Source organism: Vulpes vulpes, chromosome 11 (genome assembly GCF_048418805.1).
Source record: "Vulpes vulpes isolate BD-2025 chromosome 11, VulVul3, whole genome shotgun sequence".
Taxonomy (NCBI): Eukaryota; Metazoa; Chordata; class Mammalia; order Carnivora; family Canidae; genus Vulpes; species Vulpes vulpes.
Window position 1 is genome coordinate 83072993 of NC_132790.1, and position 25111 is coordinate 83098103.

At 37.6% G+C, this 25111-nt stretch overlaps 1 protein-coding gene across 4 annotated transcripts in view; it reads left to right on the forward strand.

The window, feature by feature from the left end:
• The window catches only part of PPP2R3A (protein phosphatase 2 regulatory subunit B''alpha), a 196316-nt gene that overhangs the window by 45494 nt on the left and 125711 nt on the right, over positions 1-25111 (forward strand). For all 4 annotated transcript variants that reach the window (XM_072726915.1, XM_072726916.1, XM_072726917.1 and 1 more), the window contains one exon: positions 72-2499. In XM_072726915.1, the coding sequence (XP_072583016.1) occupies positions 508-2499 (1992 nt within the window). In that variant the 5' untranslated portion in view covers positions 72-507. The remainder of the gene's footprint in view (positions 1-71; positions 2500-25111) is intronic.

A 25111-nucleotide genomic window follows, 5' to 3' on the forward strand; every position in this document is an offset into this window, starting at 1 on the left:
AAGAGGAAATAAAAGGTTTCCTCAGGATTAAGAAATCCTATTTTAAAAATTGTTTTCTTTTTTCATTACAGGTTTCATTCACAAAACAATGGATCATTTAATTCTTTGGCGGATTCAGTTATCACAGTACTTCTATACTACCAACTAGGATTTATGACAATAAATTAATGACAATTTCTGCATCATAGAATTGCTGGAGGACTGAAAGAGGATTTTATATTATAAAAACACTACAGTATCATGATATTACTAAATAAAACTAAAGAGGACAATTATTAAATTATTAGACTTCCTAATTCAAGCAGACATGTGCAGTAGCTACTGTATCCCGACAGTTACCAAACCTCAAATTTAGATGGTTTTTCTTTGGGGGAAGGGTCATTATATTTGCAAGAAACCACTGAACATTGCCATCAAGTATATTTTCAGCTGAGTGTAAGTTAGGAGAATTTACTTGAAATAAGTTCTAGAAAATTCCGACTCACATCACTGAGTGGATTCGATATTATGGCAGCAACTTACAGACTTGTGGTCAGTACTGTGAACCACTACAGCAGTGTGGTGATAGACAGGCGTTTTGAGCAAGCTATACATTATTGCACTGGAACCTGTCATACCTTTACACATGGAGTTGATTGCATTGTGGTACATCATAGTGTTTGTGCAGACCTCTTGCACATCCCTGTGTCTCAGTTTAAAGATGCAGATCTGGACTCTATGTTTCTACCCCATGAAAATGGGTTTTCTTCAGCCGAGGGTGACTATCACCAGCAGGCCCTCGCAGGCATTCCCAGGGTCAAGAAAGGATCTACCTTTCAGAACACCTGTAACTTGAAGGACATTGCAGGAGAAGCAATCAGTTTTGCCAGCGGGAAAATAAAAGAATTTTCCTTTGAAAAGCTCAAAAACTCTAACCATGCAGCTTACAAAAAGGGAAGAAAAGTTAAGTCTGACTCATTTAATAGGAGGTCAGTTGATTTTGACTTGCTCTGTGGCCATTATAACAATGATGGGAACTCTCCATCCTTTGGTTTACTCCGGAGTTCCTCAGTTGAGGAAAAATCTTTGTCCCATAGAAACTCACTTGATACAAACCTAACTTCAGTGCTTCTTCACAACTTCTCTGAAGAAGACCTGGTTACTCAGATTTTGGAAAAACATAAGATAGATAATTTTTCTTCTGGAACAGACATAAAGATGTGCTTGGACATCTTGCTGAAATGCTCTGAGGATTTGAAAAAATGTACAGATATCATAAAACAATGCATAAAGAAGAAGTCAGGGAGTAGCATCAACGAAGGAAATGGCAATGATGCAATTTCTAGTTCTGATACTGTCTATGTGAATGTAATGACTAGGTTAGCATCCTATCTGAAAAAGCTACCATTTGAATTCATGCAGCCCGGGAATAATGAGGCTATAGATTTAACAGAACTGGTCAGCAATATACCCAGTTTACAACTGACTCCCTTTTCCCCAGTATTTGGCACTGAACAGCCCCCTAAATATGAAGATGTTGTCCAGCTCTCAGCCCCTGACTCTGGACAGTTTCAAACTATAGCACTGCAAGATGACAAACACAGTTCTAGGAAAACAGACGCAGTAAAATCCATTCCAAACAACTCTACAAATCCCTTATATAACTCTGAGATAAATGATCCCAGAACTGTAAAAGATGCCCAGCTTCAATCACAGTCATTAACCATGAATTCTTTAGAAAATGTTTCTTCTAGTGACCTAATGGAAACCCTTTATATTGAAGAAGAGTCAGATGGAAAGAAAGCATTGGATAAAGGACAAAGGACAGAGAATGGACCCGGTCAGGATTTGTTAAAGGTAAATGAAGATAGAGCAGAATTTTCAGACCGTGGTACTCCTCTTAAAAAATATCCTGCCTCAGTGCAAAATGAAAGTGATAAGATATTTGAGAAATCAGTTAACCTACCTGAGGAAGATCGTAAATTAAAAGCTCCTAAAGTTGAAGAGAGAGACCACAGAGATTTTATGAATCCTAATAGTCAGGAAGAGATAGATAAGTTGTTAATGGATCTGGAATCATTTTCACAGAAAATGGAGACCTCTCTAAGAGAGCCACTTGCCAAAGGTAAAAGCCCTAACTCCCTAAATAGTCATAATCCATTGACTGGTCAGCTTCCTATAGATCTTGAGCCTAAATCTAAAGTCTCTTCACCCACCGAAAAAGTCTCCCCTTCCTGTCTAACAAGGATTATTGAAACCAATGGACACAAAATAGAAGAAGAGGATCGAGTCCTCTTACTGCGAATTCTAGAAAGCATTGAAGACTTTGCTCAAGAACTAGTTGAGTGCAAATCAGGCAGAGGGAGCCTATCACAAGAGAAGGAAATGATGCAGATTCTACAGGAAACCTTGACAACTTCCTCCCAGGCCAATTTATCAGTCTCTAGAAGTCCTGTTGGTGATAAAGCCAAAGATACTACTTCAGTGGTTTTGATTCAGCAGACTCCAGAGGTGATCAAGGTAAGACCCAACAATCTTGAGTCCTGAGAAATATCCAAAGAAATGATTTAATGTGTGCAAAACTTATAAACAAAAACTATTTGTTAGCTATTTTATGTTCTTCTAAAGTTCCTGCCCTGGATTAGGTATGATTTCATTCAGTTCAGTGAAAAAACTAAAAAATAAGAGCTATTGAGTCAGGCTGACTGATTTCCACTGTCCTCTTCACATGTTTCATCTTATTCCTAGCTCTGTGACCAGAGGAAAGTTACTTAGCTTTAATATCCTCATCTATATAATGGAAATATTAAGGATCAAGGATCAACTTATGTGGAATGCAAGCAAGTTGCCTTACACAAACTAGGGATTTAATATTAGCCTCATCCTCCCCAATCAACCAGTAGACCAGTCATTAATACATACATGTGTAGACTGTAAGGTGCAGTGTAGGATACAAAAAAAAGGACATGATTTTTCAAAGACTTTAAAATCCAGTTAGGGAAACAAAACATACCAGAAACAGTTCATAAACATGTAGGCCCTTCTCTGAAGGTATTGTTAGTGCAATAGGGTCTTCACAGAAGGTAAAGACTAGAGTGTATGAAATTTTCTTCTTCATGCAAGTAGAAAAAAATATCAATCTGGGGTTATAGGATAGTAGTATGTTCAAAAGGCTATGAATCTATTCTGCTACTGATAGTATTGCTTTAACAAAAGTCCCAGAGAGGCAGTTATCTTCCCACTTGTGTATATGTCTTAGCACAACAGTTATTTCTTGTTCATTTTATATGTCTTACGTGAGCTGGTGATAAGCTCCACTCTACCTCACTCAGGGCCCCAAGGTGATAGATGCTTCGTGTTCCTGCAGCTGCCCCATTGCTCCATCTGGAATATATGGCTTGTGAGTTCACTGAGGAAGGGGACAAAAGCGATGTTGCCTTATTCCCACATGTAACGCACTTCCCTTCTACTCACAGTCCAGTGATTCCAGCCCAAAAGCTACGAAGCATATAGAATATACTTGGTGAGCACTATCTCCATCACATGAATGATGTACCATACATGTCAACATGTATGAATTCAAACATAAAACCAATTAACAAAACAAGTTGTAAAATGATATAAATTATTTAGAGATATGTACATTGGACAAAAAGCAAAAAGAGAAATACCTGGATATACAAAATACAATATTCAGAATGATGATTAATCCCTGGGGAAAGAAGAGAGGTGGAACTGAGGATGTACAAGGGGCCTTAGTAGTGTTAGTAATTTCATAATCTAGTGGTTGATCATAAGTATTTTTTCATATTATTTTTATGTCTTTATATCTTTAATGTAGTAAATTTTTTAAAAATTGGATATTTGGATGGCATATATGTGGCCAAGCTAAAAAGTAAGTTAATGTTAATTTTAACATTCCCATTTATATTTTCACTTAAGTAGGAAAAAAAGATATGTTGTGATCAGATGAGTAAATTTTTAAAAGATTTTATTTATTTGAGAGAAAAACATAGAGCATGAGTGGTGAGGAGAGGCAGAGGGAGAAGCAGACTCCCCACTGAGCAGGGAGCTCTACATGGGGCTCAATCCTAGGACCCTGAAATCATCACCTGAGCCAAAGGCAGATGCTTAATTAACTGAACCTCCCAGGCACACCATGAATAATTTTTATGTTGTATTCATTTTGTGGCTGTTTTGCCCACATTTTTAGTTACCAGAGACAAGCACTTAAGTTTAAAAATATACATACTGAAGGTTATAAAATGATGATTTGGATCTAAATATTCTCAAACATTCACTGAGCATTTATGTGAAATTTCTGTGAGTCTCCTTATTCACTGATTCACAATTGGTAATATCTTTAGTTAACTTGGACAGTACTGAGGGTAAGAAACTGGAAATTAGTTACCAAAATAAGAAAAAAATGCTTTCACACACACAGGCGATACTGACATGCTTAATATTTTTTAAGAAAATATCTATACAGGGGATCCCTGGGTGGCACAGCGGTTTGGTGCCTGCCTTTGGCCTGGGGCACGATCCTGGAGACCCGGGATCGAATCCCACGTCGGGCTCCCTGTGTGGAGCCTGCTTCTCCCTCTGCCTGTGTCTCTGCCTCTCTCTCTCTCTCTGTGTGTGACTATCATGAATAAATAAATAAAATCTTTAAAAAAAAAAAAAAAGAAAGAAAGAAAAGAAATATCTATACAGGGCAACCCAGGTGGCTTGGCGGTTTAGCACCGCCTTCAGCCCAGGATGTGATCCTGGAGACCCGGGATCGAATCCCACATCAGGCTCCCTGCATGGAGCCTGCTTCTCCCTCCGCCTGTGTCTCTGCCTCTCTCTCTCTCTCTGTGTCTCTCATGAATGAATGAATGAATAAATAAAATCTTTAAGAAAAGAAAATATCTATACAACAATCTCAAAATGGTAATAACATAAGAACTAACCATTCTTCTGAGCTAAGGCATGTTAACACATTTAGATGTATTATCCCACTATTTTCCCCCCAATAATCTGTCTGCTCATTAAAAAAAAAAAAAAAAAAAAACCTTCTCTGCTGGTCTATTCCAATGTCTAACAATCATTATAACCAGAAACTTACTTTAATACAGTGTTTTGAATTTTATTTAACCCTTCTGTGAAAAAAGGGGAGAAAATTCTTCTAAAGGAGGTGAGCTGCAGAAAATAGAAATTGTAAACCTGATGCCAAGACTTAAGTCCTATGTAACACCTTTTCTATGTCCCTAGCTGACAGCTCATGAGCAAGTTCCCCCTGAAACCTTCCCAATCTAAGTATGCCCAACTAAAAATCCCACACTGGGCTCTATTACTTTTCAATTTTTTGACAAGTATGGACTAAGATCAAAAAGTCATAAGATTTAAAAAAAAAAAAAAAAAGTCATAAGATTCTCCCAGAGAAAGAGGAATCCTCTTGCACTGTTGGTGGGCATGCAAACTAGTGCAGCCACTCTGGAAAACAGTATGGAGATTCCTTGGATAGTTAAAAATAGTTACCCTATGATCCAGCAATTGCACTCCCAGGTGTTTATCCAAAGGATACAAAAATAGTGATTTGAAGGGGCACATGAACTCCAGTGTTTATAGCAGCAATGTCCACAGTAGCCAAAATATGAAAAGAGCCCAAATGTCTATCAACAGATGAATGGAAGTGGTATACACACACACACTGAAATATTACTCAGCCATCAAAAAGAATGAAATCTTGCCATTTGTAAGGATGTGGATGGAACTAGAGGCTATTATGCTAAGTGAAATAAGTCGAAGAAAGACAAGTGCCATATGATTTCACTCATGCGGAATTTAAGAAATAAAACAGATGAACATAGGGAAAAGAAGGAAAAATAAAATAAGATGAAAACAGAAAGGGAGGCAAACCATAAGAGACTCTTAACTCTAGAAAACAAACTGAGGGTTGCTAGAGGGTAAGTAGGAACAGGGATGGGATAATTGGATGATAGGCATTAAGGAGGGCACTTAATGTAATGAGCACTGAGTGTTATATGCAACTGATAAATCAGTAAATTCTACCCATGAAACTAATAATACAGTATATGTTAACTAAATTGAATTTAAACACAAAATTAAAAAAAAAAAGGCTATCCCATCACTCTTAGTCTCATCATAGAATAGAATAATTTTTTTTAAAGTCTTAGTCTCATCATAGAATAGAATAATGTTTTTTAAAGATTGTATTATTTATTTGAGAGGGAAAGTGAGAGAGAGAAGCAAATTCCCTGTTGAGCAGAGAGTGCGATGCAGGGCTCCATCCCAGGATCCTGAAATTGTGACCTGAGCTGAAGACAGATGCTTAACCTACTGAGCCACCCAGGTATTGCAGACTAGAATAAAATTTGATGAGATTTCTTCTTTTAAAAAAAAAAAAAGATTTATTTATTCATGAGAGACACAGAGAGAGAGAGAGAGAGGCAGAGACACAGGCAGAGGGAGAAGCAGGCTCCATGCAGGGAGCCTGACGTGGGACTCAATCCCAGGTCTCCAGGATCAGGCCCAGGGCCAAAGGTTGGCGCTAAACCGCTGAGCCACCCGCTGCCCTGATGAGATTTCATCTTGAAAAGAGTTTAGAAAGTAATCTGTGAAAAGCTAATTTAAAGAGAAAGGTAATATAAAATGTCTAATTCCTAAAGATACTTAATGCAAGAAAATAAACACATCTTTGACTCAGTCGCCTTCCTGCTTGTTCTTTTTTTTTTTTTTTTTTTTTAATCTTTGCTTCTTAGGAATATTTTAAATCAAGAGTTGGCAAATGTTTTCTATAAAGTGCCAGATGTAAATATCTAAGGCTTTGCAAGGTCACAAGGTCTTTGTCACATAGTCTTTTGTCTTTTTTTTTTTTTTTTTAACAACCCTTTAATATAAAACTATTCTTAGCCCCAAGCCTTAAAAAACAAGTAGTGGTCCAGATTTGGTTCAGAGTATTTTGTCAATCCCTGTTTTAAACAAATAGAAAAGTATAGTGAACAATTAAAAAAGCACTCCTTATTACGTACCACTTAGCTTTTTGTCAAATATTAACATTTTATCATATTTGCTTTATTTTAGATTTTTGTTTAATTAATATTTTTATTATCATCATCATTTTAAAATCATCTCAGATATAGTTGAAATCACACTGGTCCCTAGCCTAGTATCCTCTCTCCTTTCCAGAAATAACCAGTGCCTTGAATTTGGTGTTTATCTCCTGAAAGTTTTTATATAGTATTATTTGTCATGTTTTTATACTTATATAGAGTGAACAAAAAGTAGTAGGAAATAAAATCCAAGAGGTAGATGGGGACCAACTTTTGAAAACCTCTATGGTATGCTAAACCCCTAGAATTGGAAACTAAAGGTTTTTAAGTGGAGAAGTCACACAGTATTTTTTCTTTTAAGAACAATACATTTTGGGGGGCACCTGGGTGGCTTAGTCAATTAAGTGTTTGCCTTCAGATGGGGTCATGATCTCAGGGTCCTGGGATCAAGCTCTGTGTTGGGCTTTCTGCTCAGCGGGGAGCCTACTTCTCCCTCTCTGTCTATGATTCCTCTTCCAAGAGGAAGAGGAGAGCTTTCTTGCTCTGTTGCTTGCTTTCTCTCACTCAAATAAATAAGATCTTTTAAAAAAATAAAAATTTTTTAAAAAGAATAATAAGGGGTGCCTAGATGGCTCAGTTGGCAAAGCGTCTGCTTTCAGCTCAGATCATGATCCCAGGGTCCTGGAGTCGAGCCCCACATGGGCTCCCTGCCCAGTGGGGAGCCTGCTTCTCCACTTGCTATTTCTGTCTCTCTCTCAAAGAAATAAATAAAACCTTTTTTAAAAAAATAAAGGATAATAAATGTTAAATAGGCTTTTATTTTTCTTCAACTTTTTAGACAGTGGAAAATCTAAAAATCTACCAGTTCAAAACACTTCAATTAAAAGCTTTATGTAATGGGGCATATAGGAAGTGTGTTGATGACTCCCTGAGAAGAAAGATTGACTTGACGATATTTTTTTTTTTAAGATTTTATTTATTTATTCATGGGAGACACATAGGCAGAGACATAGGCAGAGGAAGAAGCAGGCTCCATTCAGGGAGTCTGATGTGGGACTTGATCCCGGGACTCCGTGATCATGCCCTGAGCCAAATGCAGACGCTCAACTGCTGAGCCACCCAGGCGTCCCTAGACTTGATGATATTAATATGTTGTTAGTATTTTAACATGTGTTTCAAAATAATTTCTCAAGAGTGAGCAGTATTTGTTGTCCAGACATTTTTTTGTCCAGAAATAAAATTCAAACTTGTATTGGGAGAGAAAATCAAATAGAAAATATTAGTATGGTATTGAGAGATTGATCTCTAGATACTAGTCTAGATCAGGATTAGCAACCTGTGGCCGAATGACTAAATCTGACCTATGACCTACGTTTGTAAATAGTTTTATTAGAACACAGCCACACCTATTTGTTTACATATGATCTGACTGCTTTTGTCTTCTACCTACTAAGTTGAGTAGTTAGAGACCTTAAAGCCTGAAATATCTATCTGGCCATTTATAGAAAAAGTTTGCTGACTCCTCATCTAGATATTATTTGATGGTAGATCAGCAAAAGATTTTTGATGAGGTTCAGTATGATATTTTGTTAAAGGCATTGGGTATCTTGGAAACATTAAATATCAATAGCAAAAAACTGCCAATGAATGTCAACAGTCAAATATATACCAATAGAAATAGCAAAATAAATAAGGCCAGTGTTTTGAAATTCTTCCTCATGAGTTCTGACATGGGTTTTGATCTACATAGCTTTTTCCCCCTTTTCCTCCCTAGTCATGACCCATCTCTGACTTTCCCTCTTGGGGAAACCGTTTTCCTTTTTATCCTTTTCTGTCAAGTTATTGATATCCTTTAGTACAAGCTTTAGTACATGCTTTCTTCACAAAGCCTCTAGGTGACAGCATACGACCCTGTAGACTCTAGAATAGCTGAGGTATGAAAATGGCCTGAAAATGAGTTGAATAAGAAGAGAACAGCTGTGGAGGAGGGAAAGGGGGATGTGTCTGAGCACTCAGAGGGTTTCATTATTTTGAATGAATGAATTACTGAAAACATGTTTTTGACATAGGAGATAATGCAATTTTAAAAAAACACTTAGAAACTATACTGCTTTGGGAATTCACATAATAAATGATATCTTAATTCTGTGTTTAATTACCACCAGCATGGGCAGCCCTGGTGGTTCAGCAGTTTAGTGCCACCTTCAGCCCAGGGCCTGATCCTGGAGACCCAGGATTGAGTCCCACGTCAGGCTCCCTGCATGGAGCCTGCTTCTCCCTCTGTCTGTGCCTCTGTCTCTGTCTCTCTCTCTGTATGTGTCTGTCATGAATAAATAAATAATATCTTTTAAAAAAAAATTACCACCAGCAGATGTTATTACAGTCCTTTTTGGTTTGTTTTTAGCCAAATGGAGCAATAGCCTGGTAGCTGTTATTCACAAGTTAAAATAATAAGACCTAGCCTCCCTTGAAAATTATCTTTCCTTAATTTTAGTTAAAAAAAAAAAAAAGGAAAATAATTTCTGTTATGGTTTGCTTCAATTGAAAGAATGGAGGAAATTGGGCAGGATTTACCAATGAAATAAGAATTTAAGGTAAATAAAGAGGAATTTTTTTTTAAGCTCTATAATATTTAAGTCTAGTGAAAACTTAAAGATTTCAACTATTGTGGGGGAAAACTGTGTGAATTACTAAAAAGTACAAATTAAAATTTCAGTATTTTTAATAAATAGCTGTATTAATTTCAAGAATAGAGATTAAAACTACCATCAAAGTATTGCAGGTGTGAACTTCAGCTAGACCTATTTCAGTAATGAAGTAGAGATCATTTATAGTTTGTTAAAAAAAATAAAGAAGACAATTTAGGTGATACAAACAAACTTTTTTTTAACACTTCATGATGTGGACAGTCTCAGAGAACTGCAAAATGGGGCATAAGGTAAAAAGCTTCTATAAGCTAGAAAATAAAGAATAAGCAAGAGCGAAATAGAAAACATCTGATTTGCTGGGGCCACATAGTCAGCCTTGTCTGGCATGAGAAGGCCCAGAGTTGGCTCAGCATTGGAGAATTGGTTATGTGAATATACTGTGTTTCTGGTCAAGCAGAACATTTATAGGGACACAAGTTACCTAAGTTTTGCTTTGCTGGGTGGCACCCCTGGCAGGAACAGCTCTGCTTTGGGCCTCAACATTTATTTCCACAGTCCACTTGTTTGATCATCCTCTTGACCATTCTAGAGGTTTGATCAAAAACACCAGTCTTAGGGCAGTCCTGGTGGCTCAGCGGTTTAGTGCTGCTTTCGGCCCAGGGCATGATCCTGGAGGCCTTGGATCGAGTCCCACATTGGGCTCCCTGCATGGAGCCTGCTTCTCCCTCTGCCTGTGCCTCTCTCTCTCTCTCTCTCTCTCTCTCTGTCTTTCATGACTAAATAAAAATAAAATCTTTAAAAAAAAAAAAAATGCCAGTCTTAGCCTGAGTCTCAGTTACCATCACCTCTTCAAATCTTAGTGTAGTTTTCACAAGAGATGATGTCAGGCACCTATTCTAGGAGTTGCTCTTGTTCTTCTGTCCTCTTATGTCATTCCAGTCCAAGAGAGACCATGTCAGTTGGTCAGTGGCTCTCTACCGCATTTAAAGTTTTGAGAATGCAGTATGTTAGGGAGAAAATTATAATATAATATTTGGGGTGCCTAGGTGGCTCAGTCAGTTAAGTGTCTGCCTTCAGCTCAGGTCATGACCCAAGGTCCTGGGGTTAACCCTGCATTGGAATCCCTGGCAAATGGGCAGTCTGCTTCTCTCTGCCCCTCTCCCTCTGCCCTTCTCCCTGCTCATGCTCCCTGCCCCCCAAATAAGTAAAATCTTTTAAAAAATCTTTTGAAATCTACATTATTTATATAAATAACATGAGTGTAATATAATAACAGTTTTTGGCAATAAAACAATCCCATGGTTTGGACAATGCATATGAGCCAGGTTACCCATAACCGAAACCAGCTAGAATCAAGTAAATCAAAAAATGACCCCCAAAGGGTAGATACATCATTAAGCCAGTTGGCATGTTTATGTATTTTGTGTAACTGTGTCTCCACTCCCCCAGAAACATTTATCCAGTGAGCTTGTTTCAGAAAAACTGAGGCATTAGAAATCAGGGAAAAATATGTAATGGGCAGAAAGAACTTTCCAAGATGTAATCAGCATCTTGGAAAATCCAACAGGTGGGATTTAGAAAAAAGATGGTCCAACAGGGAAGGAAGAAACATTCTTGATCCGATATCTTGGGTGGTAGCAGTCAGCCTCCGAGTCAGCTACTTCTTCCTAGTCAATTGGATTTTGAGGTCTCTGGCATTTGCACAGGACCAGATGTTGGATAGAGCTTTCTTCAGTTGTGAAATAGGCACCTAATATTTGATACCTTGTAATTGGGCAGCACTGTTGGTGGTTAAGAGTACTTGGCAGGGTCTTTTCCTTGAACCTCAGCTTTACAAAAGCAGTAGAGTAAAACAATAACTATCTTTAAATGACAAAAGACTTAAAAATGCCCATGGTTAAAGATCTGATGAGAATTCACTATATTAGAAGTAACAAGGGAATTTGGTTATTTCTGTAACATATACTATTTTAAGATAACTGAAATTATGACTCATAATATATCAGGACATATCAGATTTTTAGGAATTTCATAAAATTTCTAGAACACTTAATAGCATGCATCCATACAAATATAACCTAAGAAGGTTTATTATCATATATTTGACTGAGTTTCCTCTGTGATTTAACATATAAAATAAACTCAATTAGGTTAGCATCTCTTTTTTACTAGGTGGGAGACAAATCCCTTGAGATTTTCCAGGGACTCTAGCAAATTTTAAAGTCACTTTGAGGTTTAAAAAAAAAAAAAAAAAGACTCCATTTAGAATTTGATTTGGGGAAATTATCAAAATGTCAGGTCTGACTGAACATTAGAATAAATAGCATCACAGGTCATGATGAAATACTTGTCTATTTAACCAAATTAACAGTAGATTTTAAAAGTAAATACATAAGGTTACATAGTTGTGAACAAAACTTAGCCATTTTGATAATGAGAAGACTAGGTTTTTTTTTAAATAATCAGACCTGAAAGAGACAATGTGAAACAGCAGATTCTTTTGGTAAGAAAAAAGTCTGCTGACCAGGCAGATTACTTAAAAGGGAAAGAAAAACCTTTGGTTACAATTTTTTTTATTAAGAATAGACCAATAATCTAAGGAAACACTTTGTCCTTTTAACAGAGAGAAATCCAAATTCTAGTTTTGTATCAGTGCATCAAAGATATTAAAAACTTTTTTTAACTCATTTTTTTTTTAACTTAAATCCATTCCAATCTTAGCCAGCTTGAGCACACATAAAATTCCTTCCTCAGGATTCCTTTTCCATACACTTTCTACAACTCTTTTATATCCATTCAGATTTTGTCCCAATTTTTTTTCCTTATTCTGGAATTATTATTTTACTTTTGAACAAAAACAACAGCAAAACCTCATGTCCTTCATACCCTATCCAAAGACATATTCTACTTTCCTTACCAATTTTTAATATACAGTTTTCTTTTACCCTTATTATTCCAGTAATTTTAATTATTAATTAAAATTCTTAATTTTTCAATGTGGCACAACATGTGTTTACTAATAGACCCAATTATTTTAGTTACTCTGTAAAAGAAAACCAAGTTTCAGTGTTCAGTAAATAATCTCAGTAATTTATCTTACTTGGAAATGATCCATATTCAGTGAAAATCTATAATTTAACTTAATTCAGTATAATCTTAAGGTTTCAAGTTACCAAAAAGATTTTGGAAACTATTTTTAAGTAGACCTATTATAAAGCATAATTATTATTGAGAAGTGCATTTATAAACTTTAACGTACATCTATTTAATTGACTTGTTCTTCTTAACAATTATGAAACTTTCATGAGGGAATGAGCAGTTAGCCATCATCTTAAGTTATCTTTCTGGCTGACAGATTTTGCAACAGAGATAATATGAGCTCTTTTGACTTTTAGTAAACCTAGGAAGAATAAGAGGTGTATGTTTGCATTATATTTAATATTGACAGTTCTAAAGACATGCTAGTCTTAGTTTTTTTAAAGATATTTTCATTTATTTATTTATTTATTCATTAGAGATGCAGAGAGAGGCAGACACATAGAGGGAAAAGCAGGCTCCTCTCAGGAAGCGTGATGTGGGACTCGGTCCCTGAACTCCAGGATCAGGCCCTGAGCCAAAGGCAGGTGCACTTAACCGCTGAGCCACCCAGGCGTCCGATGCCTGTTTTAGTTAAACCAACAAACTTAAACTAGTTTTTCCTCCCAGAGATTATCCTAGATCATGTGAACTTGAAAAACATTTGGGTTAGTTTCTGTATTTCTGAGAGTGTGTTCTTGATTCATATAAACACTTAAGTTTTTTTTAACCAATAGAGCTTCTTTATAAATTCATTTTGGCAGTACTATCTGGAGGTAGAAAAATATCAACCATCTATAACATATAACCATAGACATACATAAACATACAGATAGACACAAACACGGATCTTACAGGTTTTGTTTTGGAAATTTAGCCATGAGATAGGTATAACAATGCAAAATTCACTCGTTTTTTTTTTTTTTTTAAAGAAAAATTGGGTCCAATTGTGTTTCTGGCAGAAGGGATAAATTTTAAGGTTACCTGCATCAATGGCTGGCTAATATTTGTAGAGAAGCGTTAAGATTTTTTTCATTCACTGAGTTTCCAAATAGCCTTTCCTTTTTTCCCCCTCCTTCTGATAAGAATTACCTTGTTCCTAGGGAAGACCAGATAGAACAATTACATCTCAAAGGCAGAGAAAGAATACAAGTTCCTCCAAAAAGGACTTCTGTTTCCGAAGACCAGAATTTTTATGATATGCACAAGCCTTTTGAAATGAATAGGGGAGCACTGAAGATTGGTATAAAGCACAGTTGGGCTTTTTCTGTTTTTATAAAGGTTCCATTTATAGGACGTTTACTTTTAATTCCTCAAAGAATCAAGTTGTAACCCGAATGATATTAAGATATTGACATACACATCCAACTACATTATCTTCAGTTTGCTACTTTGTATCAGGGAAATCTTTAAGCTAGAAATCAAAAGATTTCTGTGTTCTAGATTTAGAGCTGTTTGTTTTTGGAATGTTTTCCTTCCCCTCTGGGTATGTAGTTTTATTTAGGCTAGGGGAGAAGATCTAAAGAAAAAGTTCTGTCAGGCTCTGAATATCAACTTCCAATTTGGCCAGCTTCTGACCATAGAGCTACTTAAATATTTTCAAATATCTTGTCAGGTTTCAGCTGGGGCAAACAGTAAATATCCCCAGCAGTATGAAACAACCCCTTGGATGCAAGAGGCATTCCCAAGAGGGTGCTAAAGATACTACCCTCCCAAGATCCAGAGCCACTCCCAAAGATAGCCAAAAGAGAGAAAGACAGTTCCCCCAAGAGCTCACAGCAATTGGTAGGACCCTAGGCACAAATGGAGTGCAACCCTTATTTTTCCAGCCATTTATTAGGCTTGCAGTCTGATGGTTGACCTGCCTGCATATACAATAGTAGACAACCTGGGTGTGCAAGATAGGCAGAAAACTAAGCCAAATTCTGCAGACAAATAAGGCAGTAGCTGTCCCTGGGAAAGAAAGGATCGACAAGCAATGGGTACCCCCAAACCAAATTCATTAGAGAATGCGTTTAGAAAGGAGGGAACAGTGAAATTTTACCTTCCTTTCTCTACTGAACACCACAGAGATCCAGAGCCAACCGTGGTAAGAGTTCTCACTCTTTGTTGGCTTCTGCAGTTTTCCTAAGATCTTTCTTATCTGCAGGCTAATCCTGGGTCTCTTGGTGCCACATTAATAGCTAAAGAGGAATGTGCTGCTCAGTTGGGTACTTTGTGATGTTTTACAGTGTACCTTGCTGCACAGTCTTCCTGAGGTTGGCAGCTGACCTAGTGTCAATCTAACCCATTCCGTAACCAATTTATCCTAGCACAAGAGTCTTAGACTTAGGTGATGAGTGCTCTAACAGATTTTAAGTGCTTGACTCGTGCCCACCAATTTTGTGGCTTTGGTTTCTGAGATGCCCTGGCAGTAGATTTACTATTCCCTTCACCAGAAGATTTCTTTTTAGTGACGGACATTCTATTGACTTTTTTTAAAAATTATTTATTTATTCATTCATGATAGAGAGAGAGAGAGAGAGAGAGAGAGAGAGACAGGAGGAGGGAGAAACAGGCTCCATGCCGGGAGCCCGACGTGGGACTCGATCCCGGGACTCCAGGATCGCGCCCTGGGCCAAAGGCAGGCATTAAACCGCTGAGCCACCCAGGGATCCCCCTCTATTGACTTTTAATAGTCTACTCATGCCTACTTAGATTTTTATTTTGATAGGCAAAACAGTTCAAATTTATTCTCTTATTTTCCTATCAATCAGACATGATAAGCCTTTGTGGAGCCCACAGCCTAATAGGGGAGGTGAGCTCTCTACTGGGATGCAAAGGAGAAAGAATAGATTCCATAAGAGAGAGACAGATGAAGTCCTACAGGAACTCAGAGAAGGGAGAGGGAATGTCCCAGCTTGTGGAATTCAAGGAAGTTTCTCTGGAGGAGAAAGCATTTGGATATGGATTCTGTACTCTTTTTTAAAAACAAATTTTTTTTTTAAGATTTTATTTATTTATTCATGAGAGGTACAGAGAGAGAGGCAGAGACAAGGCAGAGGGAGAAGCAGGCCCCTGAAAGGAGCCCAATGTGGGACTCGATCCCAGCACCTAGGGATCACTCCCCAAGCCAAAGACAGATGCCCAACCACTGAGCCCTCCAGGTGCCCCGGATTCTGTACTCTTAATTCAACTAATATACTTAAGGTGCTGGCTCTTGGTGTTATCATAGTGTCAATGATACTAAGATTAGAGGTTTATTTCTCACAGTGACTTGGACTAGTACCATTCTATTCTATTCCATTCCATTCCAAGACATTAAAATGTACCTTAATCCTCTCCATCTATCTTAACATGTGAGCATGTGAGCATCTTAACATCTTAGAGGAATCCAGTAAGGGAGACTACATGGATGGCCTCTTAATTTCTCTAGCTTTTAACACCTGTCGTATTCTAGGGAAGGTCTCATCACCTTTCCTCTCTCAAGAAGAGAGAACCCCATTAAGATCATTAACCTTTATTGCAGGATGGAACTCTCTTGATTATAGACTGTAGGCATTTTGAGAAGAGGGCTCTCTTGTTCACCATTGCACCCTCAGGCCCTATTGTAGAACCTCCACATACTCAGTTTAATTCTGAAAATTTGTCCTTTGTGTTTAAGGGATACCTATACATCTCATTGTCTAATTGTCCTTTTACCCATTCTTAAAAGTTCCATCTTCATCCCCGTGAATTTAGGTTGGAAAAGAATTTTTCTGGCCATTTAATCTTTCAGTACAACTAGGTTTTGTTTTGTTTTTGTTTTTGTTGTTGTTGTTGTTTGAAGATGTCCGAGAGGGTCAGAGAAATCTTTCAGGGTGGGCAGGATTTGGGTATTACTAGAACTCTGCTTTCTTCTGAACCTGATGAGGAATTTGTGTCTGAGATACCATTCCAAGGAGGAATAGAGTGCCTTCCTAGGTTAATGATCTAACATTTTGGTTTTCTCAAAGTTAAGATATTATACTGTAGAAGTTTGTATATATATTTAAATGCATAATAATTATGAAAATAAATTTAAAATTCTAGCAAAGCTCACTTTAGGAACCTTATTAAAAGTTTATTCTGAAAAAAAAAAAGTTTATTTTGGAGCATTTAAAGTAAATGCTTCTCTGTCTTTATTTTTTGGGTTGATATCCATGCATGCCTTCATTGAGATTAGCTAGTCATATCATTGAGGGAAAATGTTTCTTCTCCCCTAGCTTTATTAAGGTACTGATGGCTTCTTTGGTTCAGTGCTGGGAATGTTTGAGTAGAAATGAAAACACTCAAAAAGACAGTTGGGAACCATACTTCCTCCTATTTCATTTAACCACAGTGTAGATTAATAAAAGTAATGGGATCTGGCCAGTAGCAAGTAGGAGTTTGCAGAATGAGTTCAACCTGTGTTTACCCCTCTACCATTAGTGGCTTCCGAGGTCAGGTGCATGTGTATCTGCATTTTTTCTAATGAATCAGCATCAGCTATCTCAGATAGGACTCCACTTATATTCAAAAGAACTTGAGATATGTATATACTGATCTAGAAAAATGGCCGAGATAAAATAATTAAAAATGTAAATTGCAAAACAGATATACAAATATGATCCCTTTTTCTTAATATGTTTGTGTGTACACAAAAAATTAGGGGGTAAACATGCACCAAATTATGCATGTTCCCCTAGAATTCTAGTAAAATATGAGTCCGAATATCCAGGTGCTCCTGATGCATGTAGTCCCTCCACACCATCCTTGGCAGGAGTGAAAAAGGAGCTCCCAGAACTCAACTTGCCCCTGCTATGCCCTCAGGCCTCCCTCACAGGCCTGCCCAGCACTCACAGCTTCACCCCTCTCTGCTTGAAGACCATCAGAACTGATAGAGTCGATTCTTCATCTCTCTTTGCACCAATCACCAGAAGTAGTCCAGGAATCCAGATTGTCACTCTTCTGCTCTATTCTTGTACATCCTCTTAGTCCACATCCAACCCCTCCAACTCCCCACATCTTCTCCTTGAACTCATCACTCATTATCTCCTACATAAATCAGACTCTTCCTAAACATTCCCTTTACCTCCGTGTTTTAACTGAAATCTCTCTCTCTCTCTCAAGATAGCCATGTGAAAGGTTGGCTTTTTTTCTTTCCCAGTTTGCCTCCTCACCCACTAGGCCTGGAGAGAGCAGTGAATATTCTTGCTTTTTATGGCTACTTCCAAGCTATTCTTTTTCCTACCTCCCTGAAACTTCCTACTTCTCCTCTAACCTTGAATTACTGCCATCAGACTCACCACCTGGTTGCTCCTTCTGGTTGCAGACATCTACTACCCCCAGGTTATTTCCCTTCTTTTTTTTTTTTCTAAAAGATTTTATTTATTCATGACAGACACAGAGAGAGAGAGAGAGGCAGAGACACAGGCAGAGGGAGAAGCAGGCTCCATGCAGGGAGCCCGACGTGGGACTCCATCCTGAGTCTCCAGGATCATACCCCAGGCTGAAGGCGCCAAACCACTGGGCCATCGGGGCTGCCCAATTTCCCTTATTTCTTGAAGATCTTCTCTCTTGACTTTATGACACTTCCCAGTACTATTTTTGCTACAGTCTTGTGAGTTTTCAGTAGATGAAGCGTCTAGTACACAAGCTTCTCAGTTCCTTGACCTCTCCAATTGAAGTTGTCCTCTGTCCTTCAGCTACTCATTCCTTCGTTCTGTGTTTATGTCAGTGGTTTAAAAAGTATGGTTCCCATCCAGCAGCATCAGCATCACCTGGGTGCTTGATAAAAATACATATTTTCAGGCCCCAGCCCTCACCTACTGAATTGAAACTGTAAGGATGGGACCCAACAATCAGTGGTTTAACAAACCCTTCAGGTAATTCTGGTGCATGATCCTTTTTGAGAACCACTGCCATAGTTCATCATTTAAATCATTCTCCTGAATCTATTCTCAGCTTCTTTGTCTTACCCTCATTTCATAGTACCCCCGCCCTCCCCGGAAAGACCGCAGCTTACATTAAATTGTGTTCTCTGTCAACTTTGAGCTTTTATTTGTGCAGCTAACCTTAGCTGGAGAAAATCACACAATACTCAGTGGTCTTTACAATACATGACCACCAACCTCTAGTGGGCCCTCAGTGCTATCTGGCAATCCTACAACAGCTCCCTAATCTTTCACTTTGCCACTCTACAAATGATTCATACCTTCTTCTCTGTTTCCTAACATCCCCTCTTCCATTTTCACCTTCAGCTAATGACCTTGTTTCCTATTTTACTAAGAAAAGGGAGCCAATCAGAAGGAGGATCTTTAGCAAGCCACCTAAACATATCAGTACCTGTATACTCTCTCCTTTTCTATTACTATCTCCTTTTCTATTCTACTATTAGTATTATTACTATTCTGTTATTACATGTGAATGATCTGGGCACTTAAGTAAGACCAACCACTGTACTTGTCTGTAGGTCCCATCCTCTCCCATTAACTCAGGGACTTTCCTCCCTGATTGGCCTTTTTTTCTCCTGCTTTCATCAATTTTTCCCCTTTACTAGGTCTTTCAGTCAGCAGTTAAATATGTTACAGTTCTCCCATCTTTAAACATGGCTTACAAAAGGCACTTGGCATCTAAGAAACACAGTTCTATCAGCTATTTTATTTATAATGCTCACCACTAGAGGTTTTTTAAAAAAAATTTTTTTAAGATTTTATTTATTTGAGATGGATAGATTGGGTGGGAGGAGCAGAGGGAGAAGGATAAGCAGGCTCCTCACTGAGCAGGGAGCCCCATGTGGAGCTGGATTCCAGGACCCTGGGATCATGACTCAAGCCAAAGGCAGATGCTCAGCTGATCGAGCCACCCAGGCACCTCTCATCACTAGAGTTTTGGCCATCAATTCCAGCCTTCTCATTTGACATTTGTGAATTGAGCTCTCACCCAAAATTACTGAGAAATCACACACACACACACACACACACACACACACACACAACCAATGAAGATGCTGGGCAAGGTATTTTATAGAACTGCCATTGTGTGTTCATTGACATGTACTATGGTAATGTCAGTGGATTGGAAACCCTCTGTTTCTCTTAACTTTAGTTGTCTGATATATTGGTTATATTGGTAGGCTAAAACTGAATTCTTGTGCTCTATAATGAGCAATCTCTAATTGAAGTAATTCCTGAAAGAGAGAGGGAAGAAGAAAAGCAGACTAAGGCGGACAGAAAAACTCTAGGAACTAGCAATTCTAAAGGTCCAAGAATTATTATGTCTAATGATTTTAGACTCTTAATTATCTCACCTTGCCCCAGATCCTAGAAGAATATCTACCTCCAAATATTAGGAATACTGAGAGGCAAAAATATTTGGTTTGTAGGTTCTGTTGTTAGTCATGGAATGTGTTCCTGTCATTTGGAGGCAACTGAAGCAAGACGCAGAATGCTTATTAGATCTCTTGTTTTGCTGCAACCAATAAACTTAAGGCTCAAGGATCAGGCCAGGAGCAAAGAAGCCATAAATAACCACCACCCAACCTTCTTCCTCACTTCAGTGTTCATTCTTTAAGAGTAAAATATATCAATTGCACAAAACAAGCGATTAAACAATGTGTGAACACCAAGTTAGAGCCTAAAGGAGAGAGATATCAAAATTTAGGATTAAGAGTAATTAACTAATTAGCTTATAATCAATTTCTTCTCTTAAACCTCATTTGCAATGGTATTTTAAGCTAAGTCTATGATTCCAAGTTATTACCTTTTTTAACTACTCTGCCAATTAGAGCCAAGTTGAGAAAGCCTTTTTTCAAGATACAATTCACGTAAATATAAAATTCACCCTTTTGAAGTTCATACTTCAGTAGGTTTTAGCATATTCAGTGAGGTTATGCAGCCACCAGCACTATCTAATTCCAGAACATTTTCATCACCTCCAAAACCCATATTCATTAGCAATCACTCCCCATTCCATCCTCCCCTCAATCCCTGGCAACCGTTAACCTACTTTCTGTCTCTGTGGATTTATCTCTTCTGGACATTTCATGTAAATGGAATCATACAATATGTGGTCTTTTGTATCTGGCTTCTTTCACTTAGCATGTTTCCAAGGTTCGTCATATAGTATGTATCAGGGCTTCATTCCTTTGAATGGTTAAATCATATTCCATTGTATGTGTATACCACATTTTGTTTATACATTTACCAGCTGATGGATATTTGGGCTGTTTCCACTTTTTTGGCTATTATGAATAACTCTGCTATGGACATTCACATACAAGTCTTTGTGTGGACAGAGAAGGCTTTTGGTTTAGTATTTTTAAGTTTTTCAAAACAGCTTCCTTTTTTGAATCAGAAGTACCCTCCTGATACAGCAGAGCTTCCTTTTTAACATGTAACTTTTTTTTTCTATAGCATCCTTTGAACAGAATCTTTAGTGTTACTTCACAGTGACTCTGTTGTCTTTCTGGACCTTATTCTAATATTCAACACAACTGAGCTTGTTTCCAAGACTTGCTGTGCTATGTATTTCTGTCACTCAGATTTTCACAGCTTTGCTGCCTGGTTTACCCCACAGGCCTTCACTCTGAGGCCTTGGTTGACAGTATCTCAGTCTTCATAGTTATGTTCAGCTGAAGCTGGTGAATGACTTTACAAGTTTGTTTATAAAATAAAGGCTAAACTTATTTTGGCATAACACATTGCATATGCAGTATTAACTGTTTAACAGTTTTATACAAATCAAAATCAGTGATTTACTTCTTCAGGCAATTGTTCAAATTTTCTCTTTCTTTTTTAATCTACTCATTTTTTTTTCTCAAAACATCTCACAGAGTTGATTCTTTCCAGAGAGAGGAAGAATTAATATTGTATATCACCATTGTCTTCACTGAAAGGATCAAGGGCAGGGAATTATAAGAGGATTTAGAAAGCTCTAGAGAATCAATCATGAGTTTCAAACTAAGCCTCAAAGAATGAATTCTTAAAAAAATGGAATGTGTTGGGTGTCACACACAGCTTTACTCTCCTTTGCCCTTCCCAGTCTCACTTTCCTTAAGGGTACAGTCTTTCTAGACTCACTCTTCAGTTCTTTAGGTCATTTCAGGACTGATAAGTCCTTGCTTTCTTGCTTTTCTTAGAAGGCTATTCTTAAAGAGTCCTTTACTTTTTAGGGTTATAGTAGAGGCTAGCCTCTACTATAGAGAGTAGAGAGGCTAGCCTCTCTTCCATTTAATCTTGCCAGGGAACTTGTAAAACTCTGTACCCAGGAGCCCACCACAAGGATTATCATCCTTGCACGTTTGCTGTAGGGGGACACATATGGAACATATAAGGAACCTCAGTCTAGGTAGCAAGTGGTGGATAACAAGTAATGGATCCCAGTCATCCCCAGAAGAGAATACAAGTCTTTTTCAACCTCTGGTCAAGCTGTCTTAACACAGTTGCCTTGAACACCCAGGTTGAGCACATTGTCTAGACAGGACAAGTGTGTTTCTTCAGACAGAATATGTTCATGAATGATCTGCAAGCCAAGAAGAGATGCAGGCAGCCGTGCAGGAAACACCTACTGTTAGCTAGTTATCTTATTTGGATGTACTTCATATATGCTGCAGAAGGCAGGAAAAAGATCTGGTTTATTCCAGGACATTAGGAAGACCATTACAGTTGACTCTTTCCATTATACATTTCCATGGTCTCAAGCTGAATTTATAAACTGTGTGTTAATGGTTTTCTATTCTTCATTCTGGTTAGTCCCTCCAGGGAAAAACTCTCACCCAGAAACACCCAGGCCCATGAAGTAGAAAAGAGAGTAGGTCATAGGTCATGTTTGCATCAATAGGGAAATTCCTTATACTTGATGCTTTCCCAGTAAAGAAGAGGTCTCTCTAAAAACCATGTTCTTTGCAACTATGTTCCAGTTATATACTTCTTGAAAATAACTCATTGAGACCCTTTCTAGAAACAAACACATTTACTTCCATACAAGCACAAGTTAATAAGTAAAAAGCAAATTATCCAATGTCATGATAGTCTTTTTCCATTACTAACTTGTTGCCATAGACCAGTTCTTTCCTAAGCCCTTTTAGGGAATCTGATCTTTTCTCCCTCTGATTTCTTTGGAAAGCAGTTAGATAAAAAACTTAGAGCTCACTTCATCATCAAAAGAAATGGAGAAATATTTTTTTAAGAGTGTAGCATAGGGTGCCTGGGTGGCTCAGTTGGTTAAGTGTTATGATCTCAGGGCCCTGGGACAGAGCCCCACATCAGGCTCCCTGCTCAGCGGGGAGTCTACTACTCTCTTTGCCTCTGCCATTCCTCCTGCTTCTGGCTTGCTCTCTCTCTGTCTCTCAAATAAATAAATTACATCTTTTAAAAAAAAGTGTGGCAGAGCAGGCTTATTTATTTGTTTATTTATTTATGTTTTTTTTTTTCAGAGCAAGCTTTTTTAAAACTTTTGTTCTGACTTTGAAACTTAAGAGATTTATGGGAAGTGAATGAAATGAAAGTATTCGTTGTCCTTTGCTCCAAACCAGCATTATGCTAGGTATGGTAGAGAAGAGAAGAGACCACTTATTTATTATCTCCATACCCTAGGCACCCAGTGAGTTGTCTATATATAATAAATGGCCAGAAAAATACTTGTTGAGTACTATAAAATTGGCCTTGCCCTCGAGAGTTAAGACTCTTTGGAAAATAATTATCAGATTATAAAATATTGCAGTAGAAGCCCTTTTACTTGGGCATGATTGGGATTGATAGTTACTCAGTAGGGAATCATAAACTCTATGTATATATTAAACATTTTATTTTAACTCAGAACATTAATTTATTTAGATCTTTTGATAGAAGGACAAAGCCTTGTCTTTGAGTGTCACTGGAAATTGGAGTTCCATGACATCTTTCTTTAATAAACCATACTCAGTATATTTGTTGACTGATTTCCAGGTTAGTTTCTTTAAAATGAAGAAGGAACTTAAGTCAGTAGTGAAACAATTTGAATGTAGATTCCTCCTAGATTTTATTTTATTTTTTCCCTCCTAGATTTTAATGATTTTTGTCCTTTATCTCACCCATACCTAATTTTACAGCAAAAAAGTTTTACTAACAGTTTGCCTTTACTGAACCTTTTTAAAAAGGTTTTGCTTATTTATTTATCTATTTACTTGAGAAAGAGAGAGAGAGAAAAAAAAAAAACACAGATGGGCACCTGTGCTCATTGGGAAGGGCCACAGTGGGAGGGAGAGGGACAGAGACCTGAGTGCCAGCCCCACACATTGCTCGATCCCAGGAGTGGGAGATCATGACCTGAACTGAAACCAAGGATCAGCCGCCCAACCAACTGAGCCACTCAGGTGCCCTCTTTTTACTGAATCTTTATAAAACAATTCAACTTAGACTTTTTATTTTCAATCTTATGAATTTTAGTGACTTTTTTCCTCATTCATATTTCATTAACGTAATATGTAATTGAACTAAATAATACTAAATAAACTAAATAATTACTGTAAAAAAGGTACACCCAACATAAACAAGCAGGTACAAGCACAACCGACTCTTAGTAAGCATACTATTCAACCACTGTGATAAGAAATATGAGAGCATAACAAAAACTAAACTGTTAGTCACGGACCAGTGTGTTCCAGGCATCAGGTTCTCTCTTTTACAGGAGAAATGGAGATCATTGGCTAAACCAGAGAATAGGTTAAATGGAGGTCATTTAAGAGGGACAGTATTTCATTAAGAGAATTGTAGTAAAAGGGGCTTACATAGGGAAGCCTTCATGAAATAGGTAAAATTTGAGTTGGATTTTGAAGGGTGGTGTGAGTGGATGTGATTTGAGGAGAAGGAGCATTCTCAGAAAAGGATGACACGTCACTCCCCTAAAGCCACACATTGCTGTTGGGAAGAACAGGGGCAATACAATTTAAGATGTGGTTTAATTAAAAAAGCATTAAATCATAAGCCTAAGACCTAGTGCCATTCATAACAGACTTTTTTGATAAAGTTAAATAATGAAGGAGGAAAAGATTACTCTAGGCAAGAGTGTAGAGGAAAATATCAGGGAAAGCTAGCACTCCAAGTTCATGTGTAAGTCTCAGGAGAGGAAATTGGGGGAAATGGAAGGGTCCAAGTTAAAGCATTAGACCAGTGGTTTCAATCTTAATCTTCTATCAGCCATAATATATATTGAAAGCTTTCATGTAAAATTTTGTATGAGTGGAGAATTCCACAGCTTACAAAGAAAAAAATTTGAAAACCACAGGTTTAGACATATAAACCCAATGTACGCAGTATGAAGTGTCAGCCTGTCTTGAAGTAAAGAAAAAAAAGATAAGTTGTAGAAAACAATGTAAATCCAAAGAATTTAATTACC